Source organism: Monodelphis domestica, chromosome 2 (genome assembly GCF_027887165.1).
Source record: "Monodelphis domestica isolate mMonDom1 chromosome 2, mMonDom1.pri, whole genome shotgun sequence".
In the NCBI taxonomy this organism is placed as follows: Eukaryota; Metazoa; Chordata; class Mammalia; order Didelphimorphia; family Didelphidae; genus Monodelphis; species Monodelphis domestica.
Genome location: NC_077228.1, coordinates 457,194,050 through 457,215,172, shown reverse-complemented (window position 1 = coordinate 457,215,172; position 21,123 = coordinate 457,194,050). Strand labels below are relative to the sequence as shown.

Genomic DNA, 21,123 nt, shown 5'->3' with positions numbered 1-21,123 from the left:
AAGTCATTAAAACAACTAATATTGTATAGAAGGGCAGTGATCTGTGATCTGCAACAGTGAAGGGTACACTGAAGAATTATCCTGAAGATTATAGTTTCTTGATTTTTTGTTTCTTTTTACATGCTTTATTGATGCTCTTTTGTTTCTCTCTCTCTCTTTCTCACTCTGTCTCCTCTGTCTCTTTCTCTCTTTCTCTCCCTCTCTCTCTCTATGTATATCCCTTCTACATCACAACTTTCCCCATCATGGTCTCAATAGATTGCAAATTGGCATAAAAAATTAAACAGATAGCACATGAAGGCCAAAAGAGAACACAGAAAAAGTTTAGAAATTCAGAAATGCATAAACTATATGAATAGTATTATATAATATCAGCATATTTTATCTTTTAATACCATAAAAGAAAAAAATTCAGACTTCTCTGGTACACAGCTTTTCCCAATCATGGGGGATACCATGCCCCTAACCCCAGTGATGTGAAAAAGATATGTGTGAGTGTGTGTATATATACATAGATATATCTATATCACTGTCATTTCCTCTCATATTAGGGGCAGCTAGCCTGGAGTCAGGAAAACTCATCTTCCTGAGTTCAAATCTGGCTTCAGATACTAACTAGCAGTGGGACCCTGAACAAGAAACTTCGGCCTATTTGCCTCAGTTTCCTCATCTGTAAAATGAGCTGGAGAAGGAAATGGCAAACTGCTCCAGGATCTTTGCCAAGAAAACCCCAAATGAGATTGCAAAGAGTAGATTAAGACCGAAACAAATGAACAACCATACCACTTCCCCAATGACTCCCTGCCCCTACCATAAAACCTTTCTTTATAACAAAATAAGTTCAGTCAAGAAAGACATGTGGACATATTGATCACATCTGAAAACATCTGCCTCATTCCCCACCTAAAGTTCACCATTTCCTATGGAGAACTCTGTGTGTGTGTGTGTGTGTGTGTGTGTGTGTGTGTGTGTGTGTATGGGGGAGAGAGAGGAAGGGAATTGACCCTGGTAGAATCTTAAAATTCATGATCAGGAACATTGGTTCCTTTATCTTGGGGCTCAGAGAACACAGCAGTGGCATGTTAATACCAGAGTAATCTCAACCCTCCTACACCTACTCTATTAATATACATAGTTATTAATGTGTCAGATTCCTCCACTTTGTCCTGTCTATCCAGTTTTTCCTTCTAACAGGAGGAATTCCCTTGAATAAAGCCAGATGACTTCATCCTGCCACAAACTGGAATTATGCATTGGTCATATTTAAAGTTTGTCACAGACACCTTTACTTTAACATCAGCCTGTTGACCTGAATTGCAAGAGGTGTGAGAGGGGACAGAAACCACCGTTAGTAAGTCCCTAGGCTCTCCCTTCTACTAAGCTCCTCCTCTGGATGCCAATGCCAACTTCTTGGGCATGCTGGGAAAACCACCCATCCTGGCCTCCATCCTAGGTCCAAAGTCTCTCTTACACCTGAGCACTGAGAAGAGCTGGAGGCTTCACAGCACTGGGCTCCATTGCCCCCTTTCAGGTACTGAGGTCCACAAACTTAATACTAAGAATCCTGAGTGGGGCAGGAACTAAATGTCAAGTTGGGGAGGGGAGGGAGCCCAGTGACTCCCACAGGAAACTGAGGGGCATACATGTAAGTGCAGCAAGAGTGATGGCTTATGTGGGCTGAACAGGTGAGAGAGAAGTCAGGAATTCTGAGGAGAGGCGGGAAAGTACAGATAACCCTAGACCATAGGGAGTAGAATATTTGAGAAACTAAGGATCCTGGCAACTGAAAAAAAAAAGGAGGTTAAACTACAAAAGGGGCCTGAGACAAAGCTTGGGGTGTGAGTCCTGTAGGAGAGAGGAACTGAGAAGGCTCAAAGGCTGAAGAAGACAAAATGCTCACCCTTCCTCTTTCTCAGGAGGTCAAGACCCATCTGAAACCCCAAGAACAATGGCAAGCAGAGAAGATGAACTGAGAAGTTGTGTTGTATGTGGGGACAGGGCCACTGGCTATCACTTCCATGCCCTGACCTGTGAGGGCTGCAAAGGGTTTTTCAGGTGAGGTCCATTTCCCCGGTTAGATACTAGCCTTCAAACAGTTTATTGCTCTGCCCCTGAGTCCCAAAATAACAGAGGGCTATCATATCTGTCCATTTTCTGGAGCCTAATGACCCCACGGCTTGCACTCATAATCCTACCAACCCCAACATTATACAAACAAGTAGAAAGCAAAAGACAGAACCCTGAACTTTTGTCTCAGACTCACTGCCAACTTGTCTACTCCAAACAGTAAACATTTACCGTGTGCCAGACATTTACTATGTTACTAGACTTGATATGAAAATAACTAAAGTCGTTATGATATAGAGTATCACAACTAGATTATAAAATGTTGTAGAGTCCTGTAGAAAATCTTTAGAAAAATTGGGATCAAGGTCCAGAGGCTCACACAGGCCTCTCTCAAGCGGGCTTGGTCACAATTTGTTCCTAATCAGTCACTATCTGCAAATCACTGAATTACTCAAGTTCTTCCACATAGCTGAGATCTCCTTGTATGCTTCAGATCGGCGGGCGCCTTCCACCCTGTAGTAAGGTTTGGGAATTAGATTAAGTACTTCCTTCTCCCTTGTTACCCTTCTTCCTCTTCCTTCCCCATCAATAAACCTAAAATATTTATATGTTTTCCCTCTTGTCTTTCCCCACTTACAATCCCACCATAACAACCCTACATACTTTTCCCTCAAGACCATCCTCACGCCAAACTACACATAACTTCCACTTCTCTTTGGCTCTTTCCTGTGCCCTTTTGCCTCCAACCACTTCTCTGTTTCTCACAGGAGAACTATCAACAAGGGTATGGGACTCACCTGTCCTTTTGATCAATGTTGTGAGGTCAGCAAAAACCAGAGGCGCCATTGCCCAGCCTGCAGGCTACAGAAATGCCTTGATGTGGGCATGAAGAAAGACAGTGAGTCCACTCTAACGTATCCCCTGGGAAGTGAGGTGTACTGTGGAGAGAACACTAGGCTCCTTATGCCTGGGTTCAAATCCTGCCACTACTTCATACTGGCCATGTAACTCCAAAGTGGGCCCCTGGCCCACCTTCCACTTTTTCCTTCTCCAGGCATTAAGAACCTGAGGTCATGATTGTCGCCTGTCCCTTCCACCTCTACACCTGTGCTCCCCACCTCTCATATCACCTTCGCACCCATAGAACAGTCTTTCTCCTCTTATCAGAGTGGGTAAACCCAGTTTCTTCTACAACAGCATGTGTGAGAGGCCCTGGCATCACAGATCTTTCCAGCACTCTCCCAGCCCAGGCTATTCCCTATTGCAGCAAGCAGGCATATTTTGTGAAAATAGACTAGAGACCCCCCACAAACCACCCTTGCCCTAAGGAACTTTAAAAGGCTTCCAGACCCTGGTAGCCATTGAGGGAAACTGTGGGCAGCTTTATAGCCACAGTAGGCCTTGGGTTTTGGCCCCAAGGAGCTTCTAGTTTGGGAGCTTAGAGAAGCTAAACTCCAGCTCTCTGTTTCTGTATCTCTTTTATGCCTCTTCTGGAGCACAGTGATCCTGTCGGCAGAAGTCCTGGCACAGAGGCGGGCAAGGAAGGCCCAAAGGCAGGCAGAGAAGGAACCTGTGCAGCTGAGTGAGAAGCAGGAGATGTTGGTCCAGGTGTTCCTAGGGGCTCATGCCCGCCACGTGAGCACCATGTTTGATCAATTTGTACAGTTCCGGGTGAGTACCTGCTGGAATAGAGGTATGAAGCACCCAGAGCCAGAACACTAGGGAAGGCTGGCCCATAGAAGAGATTGGAAAGATAATAGATGGGATGCCAGCTCTTGGAGATATAACTTCTTTTTTTAAACCCTTACCTTCTGTCTTAGAATTAATATTAAGTATCTGTGCCAAGGCAGAAGAGTGGTAAGGGCTAGACAATCAGGGTAGGGACTTGCCCAAGGTCATATATCTACAAAGGGTCTGAGTGCAAATTTGAACCCAGGACTTCCTTTCTTCAATTCTGGCTCTCTATTCAATGAGCCACCTACCTGCCCTGACATAACTTAAAAAATATTTTTTTAAACCCTTCATTCTGTCTTAGAACCAATCCTAAGAACTAAGGCAGAAGAGCAGTAAGGGCTAGTTAAATGACTTGCCCAGGGTCACACATCTAGGATTTTTCTAAGGCCAGATTTGAACCTAGGGCCTCCCGTCTCCAGTTTTGGTTCCATAACTTCTTAATGGCCAGAGAATGGCCATTGGCCCCCTTTAGCCTAGGTCTTCTCTTTGGGAGAGCTGAAAGCATCAAGTACATCCTTGAACCAAGACCTCTTAGTTAAGTCTTTGCTTCTTCTAGCCCCCAGCCCATCTGTTCACCCAACACCAGCCTGTACCCTTTCTGCCACCTGTGTTGCCATTGCTTATACACCTAGCAGACGTCAAGACTTTCATGGTAGAACAAGTGATCAAGTTCACCAAAGACCTGCCTCATTTCCGGTCAGTGAGTCCTTCCACCCTCGAGCAATCTAGGAAAAGATTCTTCCCTACCCTTCTCTGTTTCCATGACCAATTTTTCCACTCCCAACCTTGTTGCTCCCTACCTTGACTTGGCCACTTGAGTCTTCAACAGTGAGTCTCCCTGCAATCCCACCTGGTGGCTTCCTTTGCTGTTCCTTCACCCTCTAGGTGTCTGCCCATAGAAGACCAGATATCCCTATTGAAGGGTGCAGCCCTGGAAATCTGTCACATCGAACTCAACACCATTTTCTGTCCCCAAAGCCAAACTTTCCTGTGTGGACCTCTCCGATATACCTTCCAAGATGGAGCTCATGGTAAGGGAGCACAGCTGCCCATGCACTTCCCCTTATAGAAGGTGGCAGGGGAAGACTTGGGAGGCAGATTGGGAAGCTATGCTCTTGCCCTTGAGTTCATTGTGTATTTTAGTGGGGTTTCAGGAGCATTTTTTGGAGTTACTGCTTCGTTTCCACATGACCCTGAGGAGACTGAAGCTGCAGGAGCCTGAATATGTGCTTATGGCTGCCTTGGCCCTCTTCTCTCCTGGTGAGAAATCTCTAAATGCCCAAAGCTCTACCCCCATCACTTCTTCAATAAGACCCCTTGAGCCCTATCTCTCAACTCTACCATCTCTACTTCCCTGTTCTTGTCCCCCAGATCGACCTGGTGTAACACAACGGGAACAAATCGATCAGTTCCAAGAGGAAATGGCATTGACATTACAGAACTACATCAGGAGCCAGCAAGCTCGACCACAAGGCCGGTAGGAACAAGTCTCCAACCTATATTCTCTCACCTGCTTTGCTTTTTTTTTTTCTGTCAGAAACCAAGGCATCATTGGAGATGGTCTCACACACACACACACACACACACACACACACACACACACACACACAAATTAGCAAGTGGAACAGTCTTTTTTCCCTTCTGTTGCCACCCTTTTCCCCATGGCCCTCACTACTTCACTACTCAGGAAGCTCAGGGCTGTAGTATATGTCCAGTTTGGTGGCCATCAGGTTGACAGCTCACACTGAGTCCAAGCAGGGGCAGAACCTGGGCAAGGGCAGGATTATGACCCCAGGAGTAGGAAGGTGTCAGGGAACTTTCTCTTCTACTCCAAAAACACCTAACATCATGCCCCATCCATTCCTCAGCCCCAGTCTCTTGAAAAAGAGATGTCAAGGTCTACCCTTGTATTTGTACTGTTCATCCCAGTCTTGTTTTCACCAATCAATAAATCCCCCTTTCTCTCATCTTCAACTTCTCCTTGTCCACTAGTTCCTTCCCTGACTTTTTGGAACATGATTGAAAAAATTTCAATTGATCCTGCCATCACCGCCACCATCCAGAATCATAGATTTGCAAAGTTGGGTGGGACCTAAAGGGCTATCTAGTTCTTCCTCCTAGAATTCTTCTCCCTTTCCCAGCCAACCTCCACAAAAGTCACCCACACTCTCTATCTCCATGTCCTCACCTTCCATTCACTTATAATCTGGCTCCACCAATCAACAAAAATACTTTGCACAAAGTTAATAAGGATGTCAACTACCAAATCCAATGGCCTTTCCTCAATCTGCATTCTGATCTCTACAACCTTCAATATAGTCAACCACCCCCTCCCTGGATAATTTTTCTTCCCTTGGCTCATATGAAGCTTTCTCCTAGTACTTCTCCTGAACACCCCTCAGTTTCTTTATTTCTTGCCTCTTTAGTATGGGTTATCTAGGGTTATGTTGTGGGCTTTCTCACTCTCTTGAGATATGAGCTCTCCTGAGTTCAAAGATCACTTTTCCACAGGACTACAAAATCTATATACTCAGTTCTAAACTCTCCTGAGAGTCAAATGCCTGCCAGATGTCTCAGCATAATGTCCCATCAGCATCTCAAACTCAAAATGGTCCACACAGAATTCATTCCCAGCCCATCTCTCCTTTGAATTTCCCCATTTCTGCTGAGAGGACCACCATCTTCCCAATCTTAGGTTTGCAACCTTGGAATCACCCTAGACTCCTCGCTCCTCCACCTCCCATAGGCCAACTCTTGTTAATTTTGTCTTCACTGTTATCTTTTGCATCTTCTATTCTTTGTATTTGTATCCCTAGCAACTAGCACAGTTCCTGGCACATAATAGGTACATGCTTGACTGATCAGTAGACAGTCCTGTCCCCCCACCCTCAAAATCCAGTTCAGGTCCTTCCTCATCATCTCTAACTTGGATCCTTATGGCTTTCCCATTTCTAATCTCTCTACACATTTCCCCTTTCATCCAAATCATTACTCTAGAGGTCTGACATCATTCATCTGCTAAAAACTCTTCAGTGACTTCTTGTTCCTTCTAGAACAAAATTTAAACTCCTTAGCCTTGGGTATCCAAGACTTCCATCTGTCCCTCGCCCTCCACCTTCCTTTCTAGACACATTTCATGTTTTTATGTATTTATGTGTACATATGCACACACATAATTTATATATGTATATATATAAAAACTTCATGGTAGCTAGATGGCAAAGTGGATAGAACTTGGAGTCAGGAAGACCTGAATGCAAATCTGACCTCAGACACTAGCTGTATGACCCTGGGCAAATCACTTAACTCTGTTGGCCTCAGGAACCTGAGAAGGAAATGGTGAACTACTCCATTATCTTTACTAAGAAAGGCCCAAATGGGGACAGGACAAAAACAATGCTTCCCACCCTCTTCATTTCTAGAGCTTTGCACAGGCTGTTCCCTCAGGTCTGGTATACATTCCATCCTTACTTCCCTTAAGAGTCCCTAGCCCCAGAGGAAATATGGGGTAACAAACAGAGCAGTGACTGAGTTGGGAATCAATAAAACTCAAATTAAAATCTTGCCTTGAACCCTTATTTGCAGTTACCCAGAAGGGAGTAACATACTTTCTGAACTTGTTTCCCATCTGAATAAGGGGGCTCACACATCTTCAGTACTTAGCCCATGGGGTTGTTCTAAGCCTGTTTGTCTTTAGTAAAACATCTGCCTCTCAAGGTCTAGCATTGCACCTTCTACATAGCAAGAGCCTAAGTTTGTTGCCTTGAACTGAGACCCAATGTCAGTTCTGGGTATCCCCTATCTTTTGTGGACTAGGTTCTCTGAGGGTCATTTAGTCTTTCTCCTTGGACAAATGTAGTTCTTGTATCTCACATGTCTCATAGCTAAATCCCTCCTTCTGTAATTGAATCCTATTTTTTCTAGTCCTTTATTCATTAGTGAGAGAAAATAGCTGAATCCTGTGTTCTATATTACCATTCTTCCAATACTTAAGATAACCAACCCTACTGTTCAACAATCCCAATCTTGCTTCTCTAAAGAACCCTAACCCCGTTCACTTTTCCTCTTGATTCTCTTTCTCAGCCCTCCTTTTCTATATTTGTTAACTTTCTCTGATTTTTTCCTCCCTTTGGATTTAAGGGTGAAACCTAACCCCAAGACCTTTATGTGACCAAGTGTCAAAGCATTCTTGATTTTTTTCTTCCTCAATCTTAGGTGTTCCTCCTTGTTTTCTGTTCTTTGTAGAACCACCTTAAGAAAAGGTTAAAACTCACCATAACTTGCTTTCCTTATCTTGAGCATGAACCCATTTTCTTGATTTAAAAACAAAACAAAAAATCCTTACTTCTGTCTTGGAATAAATACTAAATATAAGTTCCAAAGCAGAAGAGTGGTAATGTCTAGGCAATTGGAATTAAGTGATATGCCCATACATGGGCCTATGAACTAGGAAGTATCTGAGGCCGAATTTGAACCCACAACCTCCTGTCTCTAGGCCTGGCTCTCAATCCTGAGCCACTTCACTGCCCTTTCATCCCAGCTTCTTTTAAAAGGTCTGCCATCACCTTAACCCAACACTCCGCCTCCAGCCTTCACAGGACCCTGTTTAGACTCCCTGTTCCTGTCAACAGCACACACTGTGTGTATATGCCAGAGAGGGAGTCAGACCCTGACAAGCCACTAAGTCAATGTATGTTGGCCCTGCTGGCTGATTCTTTTAGAATGCATGCTTGGTTTTCTTTATTTTTTACAGGCCTAAACTTTACTTTCATGGCTGCTCAGGGGAGAAGACTCAGGGTTAAACCTTCAAATCTATGAAACTTTGGCCTATTTTTCTTTGCTTTTTCTTCCCTTGGGAGGATGAGGGGGAGGCGCTAGAAATTCTGAGTAGGTGACCCAGCTAGTGATTTGTTACCCTGCAGGTTCTTGTATGCAAAGATGCTTGGGCTGCTAGCAGAACTTCGAAGTCTCAGCACGGAGTACGGACGCCAGCTGCAGCGCATCCAGGAGTTGTCGGCCCTGATGCCTCTGCTCCAGGAAATCTACAGCTGAGACCCTGCCTGGGCACCCAGCCAAACCCCATTCCCCTGCCCAGAAGACCCTTAACTAACAACCTGCCCCTACCTACCCACCTGGCACATTCCCCACACGGCTACTGTGGCTTTCCTAGACAATAGCAGCAGCCTGCCCTGCACTGCCCTTCCCTTCCGTACGGTGGGATTGACATCCAGACTGTAGTAAGAAAAGCAGTCCAGGGGCCACACAGCACACCAGAGGGTTACAATGAAGGACTAAGGCAACACCACGTCTTCATGCTGCTTCGAGGGAGGGCCATATATTCATTCATTCATTCATCCATTCTCTAGTCTGCACAGGGAAGGGGTCAGAGCTGGTTTCACAAGTGAAGCAGTGCTCTTTGGGAACAGGCTGAAGCAGCCACGACCCTGCTCCCAACTCAAGCACTAGCCCAGAGCTGATGAACAGGATGGGATTTGTACCCACCTCGGTCTCTTTGCTCCCCTGAGGGTCAGTGAGGAGCGGGACCAGCTTTAATACACAGGGAGAGAAGAAAGTAATCAGACATAATCGTAGCCCTCCCCCTCAGTCCAGAGCCTGCCAGACTCAAGGGCTTGGAGAGGAAAGCAGTCAGCCTGGAGTCCTGGGTAAAGATGAGACAGACTCTCATCCTGCCCATTGTGACAGCTCCGGCGAGCAGGGGGTTCTGTCCAGGCCCTGGCTTGTCCAGTGGAGTCATACTGAGTAGATTGGCCTCTGGGGAGGGTCCCAGACCCTGACCCTCTCTCTGATGACCTCAAGTGCTCAGGGGCACCATCTCCAGCTTTCTCATCCCACAGTGATGCTGAAGCCACAGTGAAATCTGTTTCGCCAGTGATTCAGGAAGGCTCCAAGTGCCAGGGTGACAGGCAGAGGGGGCATCTTCTTCTCTAGCACAGCGGCAACACACCAGTTACTATCCACCAGGCCTGGAAAAAAGAGCACAAGCTCTCAGGGTCAGAGAGCCAGCGTCACACTGACAGATCAGGCATCCTTCTCTCGGCCAATAAATACTAAGTGCCTGCTATGTGCCAGGCACCGTGCTAAGTGATGTCCTTGTAGCCATGACTGCAGGATCCTCTGCCCTGCCCCAATACTCACCCCTGAATGCCATGTTGGCCTGGGGCAGTGTCAAGTGGTAGCCGAAGGAGAAGGTGGTGTCCTGCAGCCTCGTGTTTGCCTCAAACTCCACTCCAACCTGAACCTGAGCCCCCACGGGCAGGGATGGAAGGATAAACAGTCCATGAGGTGCCTCAGGAAGAACACCAAAGGGTCAGCCGGGCTCAGAGGTGGGATCTGACATGGCAGGGCCAGCAGATGTGGTGGAGAGAGTCAATGAGCCTCGCTTGGGAGGAGGGGGCCTCACCTGCTCATTTGCCCGGTGGTAATAACTTGCGTGGGCCCCGCCTGACCCCACATTCAGTGTAGCCACCCAGTGAAGAGCTGCAAGGACCAAAAGGGGGTGCTGGTCACTAATGGTCATGAATGGAAAAGATCCCAGAGCAGATCAGAATCATCCCAACCTCATCCCCAGATCCTGTCTGACTTCATACCAGAGTACTTCCCGGCCAGTGTCAGGATAGCCCCCTCCTCTCCTGGGCGCCGGTGATAGACCAGCTCTCCCCCCAGCACCAGACGTTGAGTAAGGCTCTGCAGGAAGTGAGCGACCATGATCACTGTGGGGGGGGAGGTGGGAGGTGGGGAAACATGGGGTCAGGGAGTAAGTAATCCAGGAGTCCCCTTTGTCCAGAACTCCACCAGGAGCTTTCCCAACTACACAACCCTCAAAATAGTATCATTATAGGAAGGAAGCCTCCCTCTTAACTCCACCCTTAAACCATATAGACAAAAAAGGGAGGAAAAAGGAGATGCAATCAACATTGGGCACCCAAGGTTTCCACCCTCTCCCTTTTTGTTTCCCCATCCAGGTCCCTCACCTGATTCCCCAATCAGGTCAGGGTTCCCCAGTGTCAGAGTGGCGGTATAGTCATCCCCCCGATACTCCCCATCAAACTGCCAGGTCAGGAACTTGGCTTGTTGGGTCTAGATGGAAAAGAAGTTAAGTCTCTGTCTCTTCTAACCCAGTGCCAACCCCCACCCCAGCAAGTTCACAATCCCTTCCATATTTTCGGACCTTGACAACCCACCACCCGAAATCCTATTCCTCTCTATCCCTTTAAAAGGGTGCTATAGGGATCACCTGGAACACTGCCTTGGCTCGGAGTCGCTCTGCCACGAGAAGCAGGACCTGGGCATTGAGGCTACCACTGCTGTCCATATCCCCTACAACAGTGGGGAACACCTGTTGGAGAAGGGGGCATGGTGAGAGGTCTTTGGGGCAACAGCATCCCATTCCAAAAGCCAATGGTGGGACTTTCACAATTGTATCCAGTGCCCTCTGGTGGAACCATAAGGATGTACACAACCCACATTGAGGAAAAGAATTTTCAGTCTACCCAGATATATGAAGAGTTCCGAGGGATCCTAGAAATTTCACCTAAGAATCGTATCTATGCAGTCAAACATGCAAAGACATTGTTGATGGAACTTGTGTGTTGGACAGACCATTCCGTTTGGCAATTTGAGATTATGTTAAAAAGTGATTTAAGACAACCAGACCCTTTTACAGATCTCCCTGTCAGGCTTCCACCCCAAGCTCAGTCAGAAAGGTCTCATATATTCTAAAATATTCATGTGATATTCCTGTGTATTCACAAATTCACAAAATATTCTTCTGTTAACAAGAAACTGAAAACAAAACAGGGATCTATCTACTGGGGTACAATTAAACAAGGTATGCAGATATAATGATATACTAATACACTGTAAGAAATGACGAATATGAAGAATTCAGAGAAGCATGAGAAAACTTACATGAACTATGGCAGGGTGAAAGTAAGCAGAATCAGTAAAATAATATACACAATAATGGCAACAATGTAAACTGACAGAAAAAAAAATGAATGTTCTGTATTAAATTGAAAGTTCCTTGAGAGCAGAGACCATCTTATGCCTCTTTTTATAAGTACTTAGGACAGTGTTGGGCACATAGTAGGCATTTAATAAATGTTTATTGATTGATTAATCAAAAACGTGGGAGGAAGAAGTTAGTGAAATAAGAGACAGAATGGTTATTCCCTAATAAGCATTCTATAGCCTTCATCAGACCTTCCCAGACTCAGGTATTCACTTAAATTTCTGGAGAGACAAACCAAGTGTCTAGTTCCCTTACCTCAGTGGAATTGAGCTGCTGGTCACCAACAAAAGCAGCATGGAGGTGATACCCTGACAGGCCCAGGGCACTCATGTGCACAGTGTGGGTCACCTGAGGAAGAAGGGTTATAGGAAGGTAAGTTAGTAAGATAATGGGGAGCTCTTCTTTTTCTTGCCACTCAAGGGAACCCTTAACATCATCATATATGAGGGTTACTCTGATCTTCATCCTAGTCATTTTCCATCCCACCTTCCTTTCCTCCCACCCCACTGGGCTGACACCAGCACCATTTCACACAGAGAAGAGAGGTAAAAGGATACAGGAGTTACAGGTTTTCTTCCTCCCATTTTGAGTCATCCAGCCTAGCTAGAGACTGGAAACAATAGATGGCAGGATGGAAGGGTTCAGGAATAGGTTGGAATAAGGGAGTGGTGGTCTGGGTAGAAGAAATCAGGCCCAGGGGATCTCTACAGGAAAATGAGAACACCTGGAAGTGGCTGCTTAGAACTTTGTTGACAATGAACTTGACTCCCTCCATCTGTACCGGGAACACATCTAAAGTAGAGGAATTAAAAAAAAAAAAAGATAAGTCTAGACAGGCTCCCTCTAATCACAAGGAAACCTCACCCCAAGAGAAAGGATTGATTCCTGAAAGGAATTACTGACTCCTCACCAAATGGGACCTACTGCTCCCAGGGTTATTCACCTAGACCTTGGGACTTATCAGCTCTACTTCTGTGGTATCTTTCACATCTGTCCACTTCTCTGTTTCTATTGCCACCATCCTCATAGGGGTTTCTCATTATGATTCATCACCACTACCATCATAGCTTCCTAACAGATGTTTCCCACTTCTATTCTCTATTCCACTCCAAGATATCCTTCATGCCACAAATGGAATATTCTTCCATATGCTCCTCTTCTAAATTCTTTCAGTGATTTCTATTGCCAGAATAAAGAACTAAATAAATGCCTGGCATTTAAAGCCCTCCACAATCTAGTGCCATCTTATCTCATGCCAATCTCCCTTGTGTATTCTAGACTCTCACCAAACTGGACTACTCTATCCCCAAAATATATTCTGGCTCCATAACCTCTATGGCTACAGTCATGTTATTCCCTATATTTGAACTGTCTCCCCTTTCTTTAACCTTAAAAGTCTAACACCAATGCCACTTCCTCTGGAAAGCTGTTTCTGATTCCTCGTGTTATCCTTTCCCTTTTAGACCTCATATACACTAGTGTACTTAACAAGTAATATTGTACTTGTTCGTTTGGAAATAACACAGAACTACTAAAGCAGTCAGAAAAACCAAGTCTTTAATCAGAATAGAGATAGGTCCAGTAATCCGCTGCTATCACAGAGCCCAGGGCCAAAAAAAAAACTTCACCAAGCCTACACCCTGGGGCTCCTGGAGGCATCCCTGGGAGAATGCACCACTGATAGATTTCCCCAAAGAACAATAGAGCTTGGGGAACTTAAATACCTTTAGGGGAGTTAAGGACCCGGAAGTATGATTGATTGGCATTACCAAGGTTACAAGGAAAGGGGAAGCCCAAGACAGGATTATCAGGGAGAGGCTGATGGTTTACAATGAATACAAAAGGAAAGGGTCCAGCCAAAGGCTGGCCGAGCTGGGAAAGGACTTTTGATACCTTGGGAGAAACTACTAAAACAAAAGGGTGTTTAACATCTGATTAGGTCTACCTAGAGGTCTATTGTTCTGTCTGGAATGGGGGACTACTGTACTTCCCTCCAGCAAGTTCTCTGGGGACCAGGGCAGGCTTGGAGTCTCCAGAGTTCAAGTTGCCATGCCTTATGGGTCTCCTTACCCTTTTCGCCTCTCTAGGAATTCTACGGTTCAGTTATAGGGGTCTATTTGCTTCTTCTTGTCCAAGATACTCCATCTTTCCTGCCTGTCCCCATGCCTAGAATGCTCTCCCCCCTTACCTGCACTTGCTGGCTCCCTCTAACATTGAACTCAATTCCCATCTTCTGCAGCTCTTTTAAGAGTAGGGCACTCTCCCTCTCCCTCCCTCCTCCCCCTCCCCCCTTCCCTCCGAGAGTACTTTCCGATTACATTGTATTGTATACATGGTATGTAACATAGTTGTTTGCACAATTAGAATGTCACCTCACAGAAGTCAGAGACTGCTTGCATTCCTTGAATGCCCATCTTCGCCCAGCGCCGCTTACATTGTAACGGCTTAATAAGTTACCTAGGTACGTTCCTTATCCCCAAAATAGACTAATTACTCCTACCCCTCCGGGCCAAAAGTACAGGGCTTCGCAAACAATCGGTGCTCAGTCAATGAAGAATAGAGTTACGAGCCTCGGATTTTTGGCTAGGATTCCCCACCTTTGCAGAGCCGGTGCAACTCGTCGAAACTCCCCGGGTTGGGTAGCGGCTCCTCCCGACGAGCGCTTCGGCGGGGCAGAGCTCCCAGCGGAGCCAGGCCCAACATGTTCCCCATCTCAGCCTGGGGGAGGGGTGGGGGTGGGGTCCCGGAGAGGGGTCGCTACAGACCTCCCCAACCCCCGCCGGCCCCACCCCCAGCCACCCAGCACCCCAACCCTGAGTGCCTCGACATGCTCGGACCCTGCAGCTGGAACAGAGGAGGAAGGGGGCAGGGGGGAGTAGAGGAAGAGAGATGTCAGTGAAACTGGCGGGCAACTCACCCCCTCCATCCCCCACCTGTCGCCCCAAAGCCGAGCCCAGCCCCATCTCCTTATCCTCCAAGGGGCTCCCTCGCCCCTCCCGCCACCCCCGTACATTGCAACCTTAGAGACCACCCCTCCATCCTCCTTTGCCCGCTCCGCTGCATTCCGATGGCCCCAAGTCCAATCTAGATCTGCATCAATGGCCCTTACCTGCTCGGGCCACCGCGCCACCCTTCTACCCCCGGCACACCCCGGTCATCTTGATGGGGGCGGCCATCTTGATTGAGGGCAGAGCAGCGGCTTCACAGCGCCCTCCTACCGCGGCCGCGAGCGCCATCTTGTACCCTGGCAGGAAAGGAGAAAAAAAAAACCCCACCCTCTCCACCTGGGCATCAAGCCCCGCTCCGTCTCTATCCTACCAATGACGTAGGAGATCTCCGTGCGTCAGAGGCCAATGGGAAGAAAGAAAATTGAGGCGTACAGGGTCGAAGGGCGGGAGATTCCTGGACTGCGAGCCTGGCAGCGACCTGGGTGTTGGCTCTTGCTGAAACCTATGGGCTTATTTCTCCTAAGCTGCTGGGAGAATCCTAAGGCTACCCAGCCCTGTAAGTGGAAACTTCAGGAGAGGCCGCTACCTCCCCTTCTTCAGCACCCCCACAGTGCAGATTATGCCTTGGTTCTCCAGGAGTTTTCGTGTGTCGGAGGGCATCAACCCCTCCTTTTTTTTTAAGGAAGGTTGTGACTTCTTGGTTGCATTGAATTCCCAATGTAGGAACACTTTCCAAAGATGCACATTGGTAACTCCTCTCTAAGTTAGAATTGCATAAATTAGAGGAATGATTGCACCACGTTTGTGTTTAAGGGCAGCGCTTGAACCCACATCTCAACAACTTCAATAGACCTTTTATCCAAACCCCATGGAGGCCACCAATTCAAGACGACTCTCCATCTCACTCACTGTAGACCTGCAACAAGTATTTATTAAGCCAGTACTAAGTACTGCTAAGCGGTAGGGGTATCAAGAAAAGAGGGCAGGTGGGATGGGGAGGGGAGATGGATCCCTGGAGCTAGCCATCCAACTAGAGAGGTAACTTGCAAACAATTATGTACAAATAAAATATATAGGTGAATTTGGGGGCAATCCACAGAGAAAGGCACAAGCATTAAGACAGACCAGGAAAGGCTGTTTGCAGAAGGTGACAAATTAGCTGAGACAAGAAGAAAACCAGGAAATGGAAACAAGGAAGAGAATTTCAAGTATGTGGGACAGACCCGGAAGAGCCCAGGAGTTGGGAGTTGGATTGCCTTTAGAATAAGTAGCGACAGCGTCAGTTTCTACCCCAGGACTTAGTATATAGCTGTAGGGCCGACCTATTTCCAGAATGTGTAAAAATCAATTTACTTCTCTTGTTTGTATGGAGGGAGGTAGAGTGGAATTAGATGTGAAGAGAATATAGAAGTTGTTGGAAAATATGGGCACTTCCTTCAGGACAATGACATTTGGAGAACGAATGTCAACCTTCCTCTGCAGAAGATCCCAGAAGAAAGCAGGATAATAGAGTCCTAGGAGTCCTCACTCCCAAAACTCTTCTTTGAATAGAGACCTAAAGTCTATTAGGGCCAGTAAAGGTGCCTTTGAAGTAACTTGTTGGAGAGATTGTGACACTGCCTGTAGATTGCCTAGATCATCACTTGCTTTTCCCACTGAATGTCATATATATGGAGGGTTATATGTTAGGATCAGAATGTGAGCTCTGGCCCTGCAAGAAAATTCTGATCCCCAAGCAGTTCCTAAGCACAGGATCTTACCACATAGTCAGTTTGGTGCACTCTGCTGACTCAGGCTCTGCTGACCAGCTACAACTGGCAGCAGATTAGATAATCAAGTGACTGGAAGACCTTTAACCTTCTAAAGCCTCTACAATCCCCCAATCAATCCTTCTCCCAGTCTCTCCCTCCAAAGCCATTCATTTGGTAGAGGTGAATATGGTAACCCTCATCATTTTGTTTGGGGGCTGGGCAAGTCACTGATTATCCATCCCCAAAAAGGACACACATTTTGGCCTTCCAAATTCCATTACATATTAACCTGGAAAAAAAGACAAAAACAACCATCTGTACCCTCTGACCTCAAAGCTCAAATATCCCCAATTCTGTACCTAAGTCTATTGACCTCCTACTTGACCTCCACCCCCTCTACTCTTAAAAATTACAGTTCAGGGGAGAGGGAGAAATAGTCCCCTCAACAAGTGATGATAAAACTGAGATTCAGGAGCCTAATGGGACACATAAAGGCCTTCCAGAGGAGGATTTAGGGGTTCTGAGTCCATTCTACCTTTCTAATCTTCTTACAGTCTACTGTATTCCAAATATTCTGATATCTTTGCCTTAATTGATGTTCTCCACACCTGGAATTAGCTCCTTCCCTACCTCTCAGTCTTAGAATCTCTAACTTCTAGGAAGACCCAACTCACTTCCTGGAGGAGATTTTTCCTAGTCCTAATATCTAACAATGCCATTCCTTCAAGTTACTTTCTATTTATCTAGAATACATAGAGACACACACATGTGCACATGCATTAGAAGGTGAGCATCTAGAGCACTGTTTCTTTTTCCTTCATATCCTTAATTCTTAGTACAGCACCCATGTAACATGAATAACATGAATGCTTAATAAATTCTTATTGATCAATTGATTCTGGTCTTCTGTATCTTTTAAAGCCCAGGACCCCTGATTCCCATGAGGATAGATCTAAGTCCCTCAGGCTCCTGCTTGCCCCTCCTCAATTCTCCTATCAATGTAATCTGTTTACCCTACCCCTGATCCCTGACCCATTGGGTATTGCCACAAACTTGGTCACCTGATGGAAGGGGGAGGGAAGTAAGCAGGTATATAAACCTTATCTTCCTGGGCACATTCACACAGCCAAGGACTGACTAGACAAGGTAGGATAAAACCTGTGGGGCAGTGTCTATTGGGTACACTGGGCTATGATCCTGGGGAAGATAAGGGAATGAAATGGGCTGAAGGACTGGAGAGACCCTAAAGGGTTGACCTGGAGCCATAGCTGCCCATTTCTTTTCAACCTCCTTTCCAATCCTTATGTCCCTAAACTATAGGACACTAACTTGCCATCACCATGAAGCTGCTTGCCCTGACTGTGCTGCTCCTGACCATCTGCAGCCTAGAAGGTTTGTGTTGGGGACTAGGGCAACAGGGATCGAAGGGGCAAACCATGCAGTGAGTGGTCTGTTCTCCAGAACAGTTGTGACTAGTTAAGGGATTGGAAGAAGGAAGTTCTTTAAATGCTTCTCCTTTCCCCATAATCTAGGAATCTGGTTCTTTAGAGAAACAAGAAACCAAATGCCTGGATCTTGGCTAAGTTTATGGATAGAACAGTTTAAAGCTAAACACCTGGACTGAAACTAAATTTCATATTTATTTGTCTAGGAGCCCTGGTTCGAAGAGAGGCACAAGATCAGGGAGTACAGAGCATCTTCTCTCAGTACTTCCAGAAGCTGACTGATATTGGCAAGGATCTGGCAGAGAAGGTTAAAGCCCCAGAGGTGCAGACTCAAGTCCAGTAAGCATGGGAAAGAAAAATGGTCATTGGGAAGTGGGTGGATTATGGGATTAAGGTTGGAGAACCTGTGGAGCTGGGATTGAAGGTGGTGTTCTTTAGTAACTCCCATTGCCATCCAGCACCTCTTGATTATGGAGCTGAACAGCACGAATGTACACACCAGACTAAATCAGTATGATTCTGAGAGGGTTCTCTTTTCTCTCTCTCTCTCTCTCTCTCTCTCTCTCTCTTTCTCTCTCTCTGTGTGTCTGTGTGTGTCTGTGTGTCTGTGTCTCTGTCTGTCTGTCTGTCTGTCTCTCCCTCCCTCTAACCCAGTGGTTCTCAACCTTTCTAATGCCGTGACCCTGCAATACAGTTCCTCAGTTTGCAGTGACCCCAAACCAAAAAATTATTTTGATGGCTACTTCAAAACTGTAATTTTGCTATTTATGATTCAGAATCTGGTGATCTGGATCAGCCTGCCTGACACAGCCACACATTCCCCCCTCATCTTCCCCCTTCCCCACACCCCACCCCACTTCCTATCCCTCATACGAATTAATTCTTGTCTTCTTTCATTCCTAGACAATATTTTAAGAAGTCACAAGATCAAGTGATCCCACTGGCCCAGAAGGCCCTAACAGACACGATGTCCTTTTTCAGCTCTCTTGTGGAGGCTGGCAAGAAGGATGCTAGCAAGTAGTTTTCCTATCCCCAGCTTGCCTTTGAACATCCATATTATAGAACTTCAGCCCAACCTCCCCAACCCTTTCAGCCCAGTCCTTTCCTTCCCACTCCCTGAACATCTATTTTCTACAATAAATGCTACATGAGCCACGCTGTGTGTATGATGAATTTTCTCTATGTCAAATAGGCAAAGGGGCATACAACTGGGGAGGAAAGAAGAGAAAGGCATAAGGGAGGTAGGGGTGCCTTCAAAGAGAAATGGAGTGTCAGGATTTGGTTCTTTTTTCCATACAATTAATGATTTCAGTTGGGAGCAGATATGGGGAAACCTAACCCAATGCATTAAGGGGTAAAAGGACAAAATTAACGAGTCTGTCAATTAGAAAAAAACGCAGAACTACTAAATAGTCAATCACTCTTTCATCAAGGGAAAAGGGGTTAGCGCTACTAAGTACGACAACAGAGCTGCTTCCCAAGACTGCACAGAGTCTAGACGCCCTGGTCACTAGCCCCTGGGAGTGCCACCAACTCAAGATGGACTCCAGGGAACAAAAGAATTTGGGGAATCCAAGGACAGGGAAAGATGATTGGCATCACTATGGCTACAAGGAAAATGGGAGTGTTCAAACTACACTGACAGGATACAATCAAGCTTGGGAAAAGAATCATAGCTAGAGGCTAGGGTGTAAGAGAAGGGGCTGCTTACAATAGATACTAAAGGATGGTTCCTGCTCAGGTGTGGATCTTTCCTGGGAAAGGTTCTAATACAATAGGGGAGACTACCTAAAACAAAGAGGGTCCTTAGGATATGCATCTCTCACCCAACCAGGATTGTCCTTTCCCTGAGGGTCCCCCACTCAGTCTGAAACTTCTAACTTGGGATTCCCTTCAGGGTAGATTCCCATGGGAAAAGGGAACAAGTATAAATTTTGGGGTCGCTAAATCTAAAATTGGGGTTCATCAGATCCTACTAGGCCACAAGTTTGGGATTCCTAAATTCCATGTTGACAAGTCCAAACTCAAGAAATCCTTCTGCAGGAAGGAGAATATCATGGTAGGGGACGGGAGCTCACTTGGGAGCCTAGCTAAGAGTCATCTGAAGAGCTTTGAGTCATCATCAGATGAATCTCTAGAATAGGGATGGGAGCGGGAGACAGAAATTACCAGTGGAGAAACGTCAAAGTTCCCAAAGGTGTCACCCCAGAACCTAGGAAACCTCCAAAATCCCACCCCCACAAAAATAACCTGATACTTACTCAACATATTTCCTCCTTATCCTTACCCAATTCTTTAACCCCCTCCTTCATTCAGAGTCACCACCACTTTCCTGGAGAAGGTCAAACTCCATCTCATTACTGTCCTGGGACCATTGGTGGTAGCTATCATGGGGCCTAATACAGAATTGATAAGATTTAAAATTTTGGGCTCCAGGGCCCAAGAGAATAAGGTTTTGATCCAGAAACAATTTACCTTAAAAACAAATATTTCCACTAGCCTCCATTTTTATCCAGTAATCCTCCCTCCTCGGCTTAGAAATTGTATTGTCTCTCAGATAACAAGGTTCCATCTCCTCTGGTGCTTTTATGACCTTTCACCAACTGAATTCATTCTTTTTCGGAAATCTTATCAAGGGGAAGGGAAGGGGGTGAAAAGAATAGGAATCTGGGTACCTGGGTTGGTGCTCTGTGTCCTTTTTCTGAGTTAATTAGAAACTGTGACTTTAGGGAAATCACTTGACCTCTTTGTCAAGAGAAGTCAGTTTCCTCATACTTCAGTTTCCTCATTTTCAAACGGAGGATATTTACCCCTCATACCTCATGGCACAGAATATGAGCTCCCTGAAGGCCTAGATAGGAGCATGGATTTGCCATATAGTATTGTAAGCACAAAAAGCATGAAGGACTCAAAGAGCTCTGGGTGGCACTGTGAATAGAATGCTAGGCTTGGAGCCAGAAAGTCCTGAGTTCAAATTTAGCCTCAGACACTAGCTATATAACTTTGGGCAAATTTTATATAGCTATACATATATATGTATACATAAACATATACATGCAAAACATGACACATATTTATTATCTATATAATATTTATACAGTACCTACTATGTGCCAGGCACTGTGCAAATTCCTTTACAAATATTA

At 45.9% G+C, this 21,123-nt stretch overlaps 3 protein-coding genes across 3 annotated transcripts; 2 read left to right on the top strand and 1 right to left on the bottom strand.

Moving 5' to 3' along the window:
• Positions 1-1,424: 1,424 nt before the first annotated feature.
• On the top strand, positions 1,425-9,907 carry NR1I3 (nuclear receptor subfamily 1 group I member 3). Its single transcript, XM_001371961.4, has 9 exons — positions 1,425-1,531; positions 1,917-2,055; positions 2,835-2,965; positions 3,569-3,738; positions 4,358-4,497; positions 4,687-4,832; positions 4,945-5,061; positions 5,173-5,278; positions 8,724-9,907. Exons 2-9 carry the CDS (start codon positions 1,949-1,951, stop codon positions 8,851-8,853), a joined length of 1,047 nt encoding a protein of 348 aa, XP_001371998.3. The 5' UTR covers positions 1,425-1,531; positions 1,917-1,948; the 3' UTR covers positions 8,854-9,907.
• Positions 9,111-15,166, bottom strand: TOMM40L (translocase of outer mitochondrial membrane 40 like). The gene is made up of 10 exons (XM_056819084.1): positions 14,943-15,166; positions 14,431-14,677; positions 12,558-12,625; positions 12,089-12,181; positions 11,057-11,158; positions 10,794-10,899; positions 10,410-10,532; positions 10,223-10,299; positions 9,958-10,060; positions 9,111-9,785 (listed from the first exon to the last, which is right to left on the bottom strand). Exons 2-10 carry the CDS (start codon positions 14,543-14,545, stop codon positions 9,646-9,648), a joined length of 927 nt encoding a protein of 308 aa, XP_056675062.1. The 5' UTR covers positions 14,546-14,677; positions 14,943-15,166; the 3' UTR covers positions 9,111-9,645.
• Positions 15,167-17,633: 2,467 nt separating this feature from the next.
• Positions 17,634-19,133, top strand: APOA2 (apolipoprotein A2). Its single transcript, XM_007484978.3, has 4 exons — positions 17,634-17,678; positions 17,853-17,924; positions 18,184-18,316; positions 18,881-19,133. The coding sequence occupies exons 2-4, from the start codon at positions 17,873-17,875 to the stop codon at positions 18,996-18,998; spliced, it is 303 nt and encodes a 100-aa protein (XP_007485040.1). The 5' UTR covers positions 17,634-17,678; positions 17,853-17,872; the 3' UTR covers positions 18,999-19,133.
• The last annotated feature ends 1,990 nt before the right edge of the window (positions 19,134-21,123 follow it).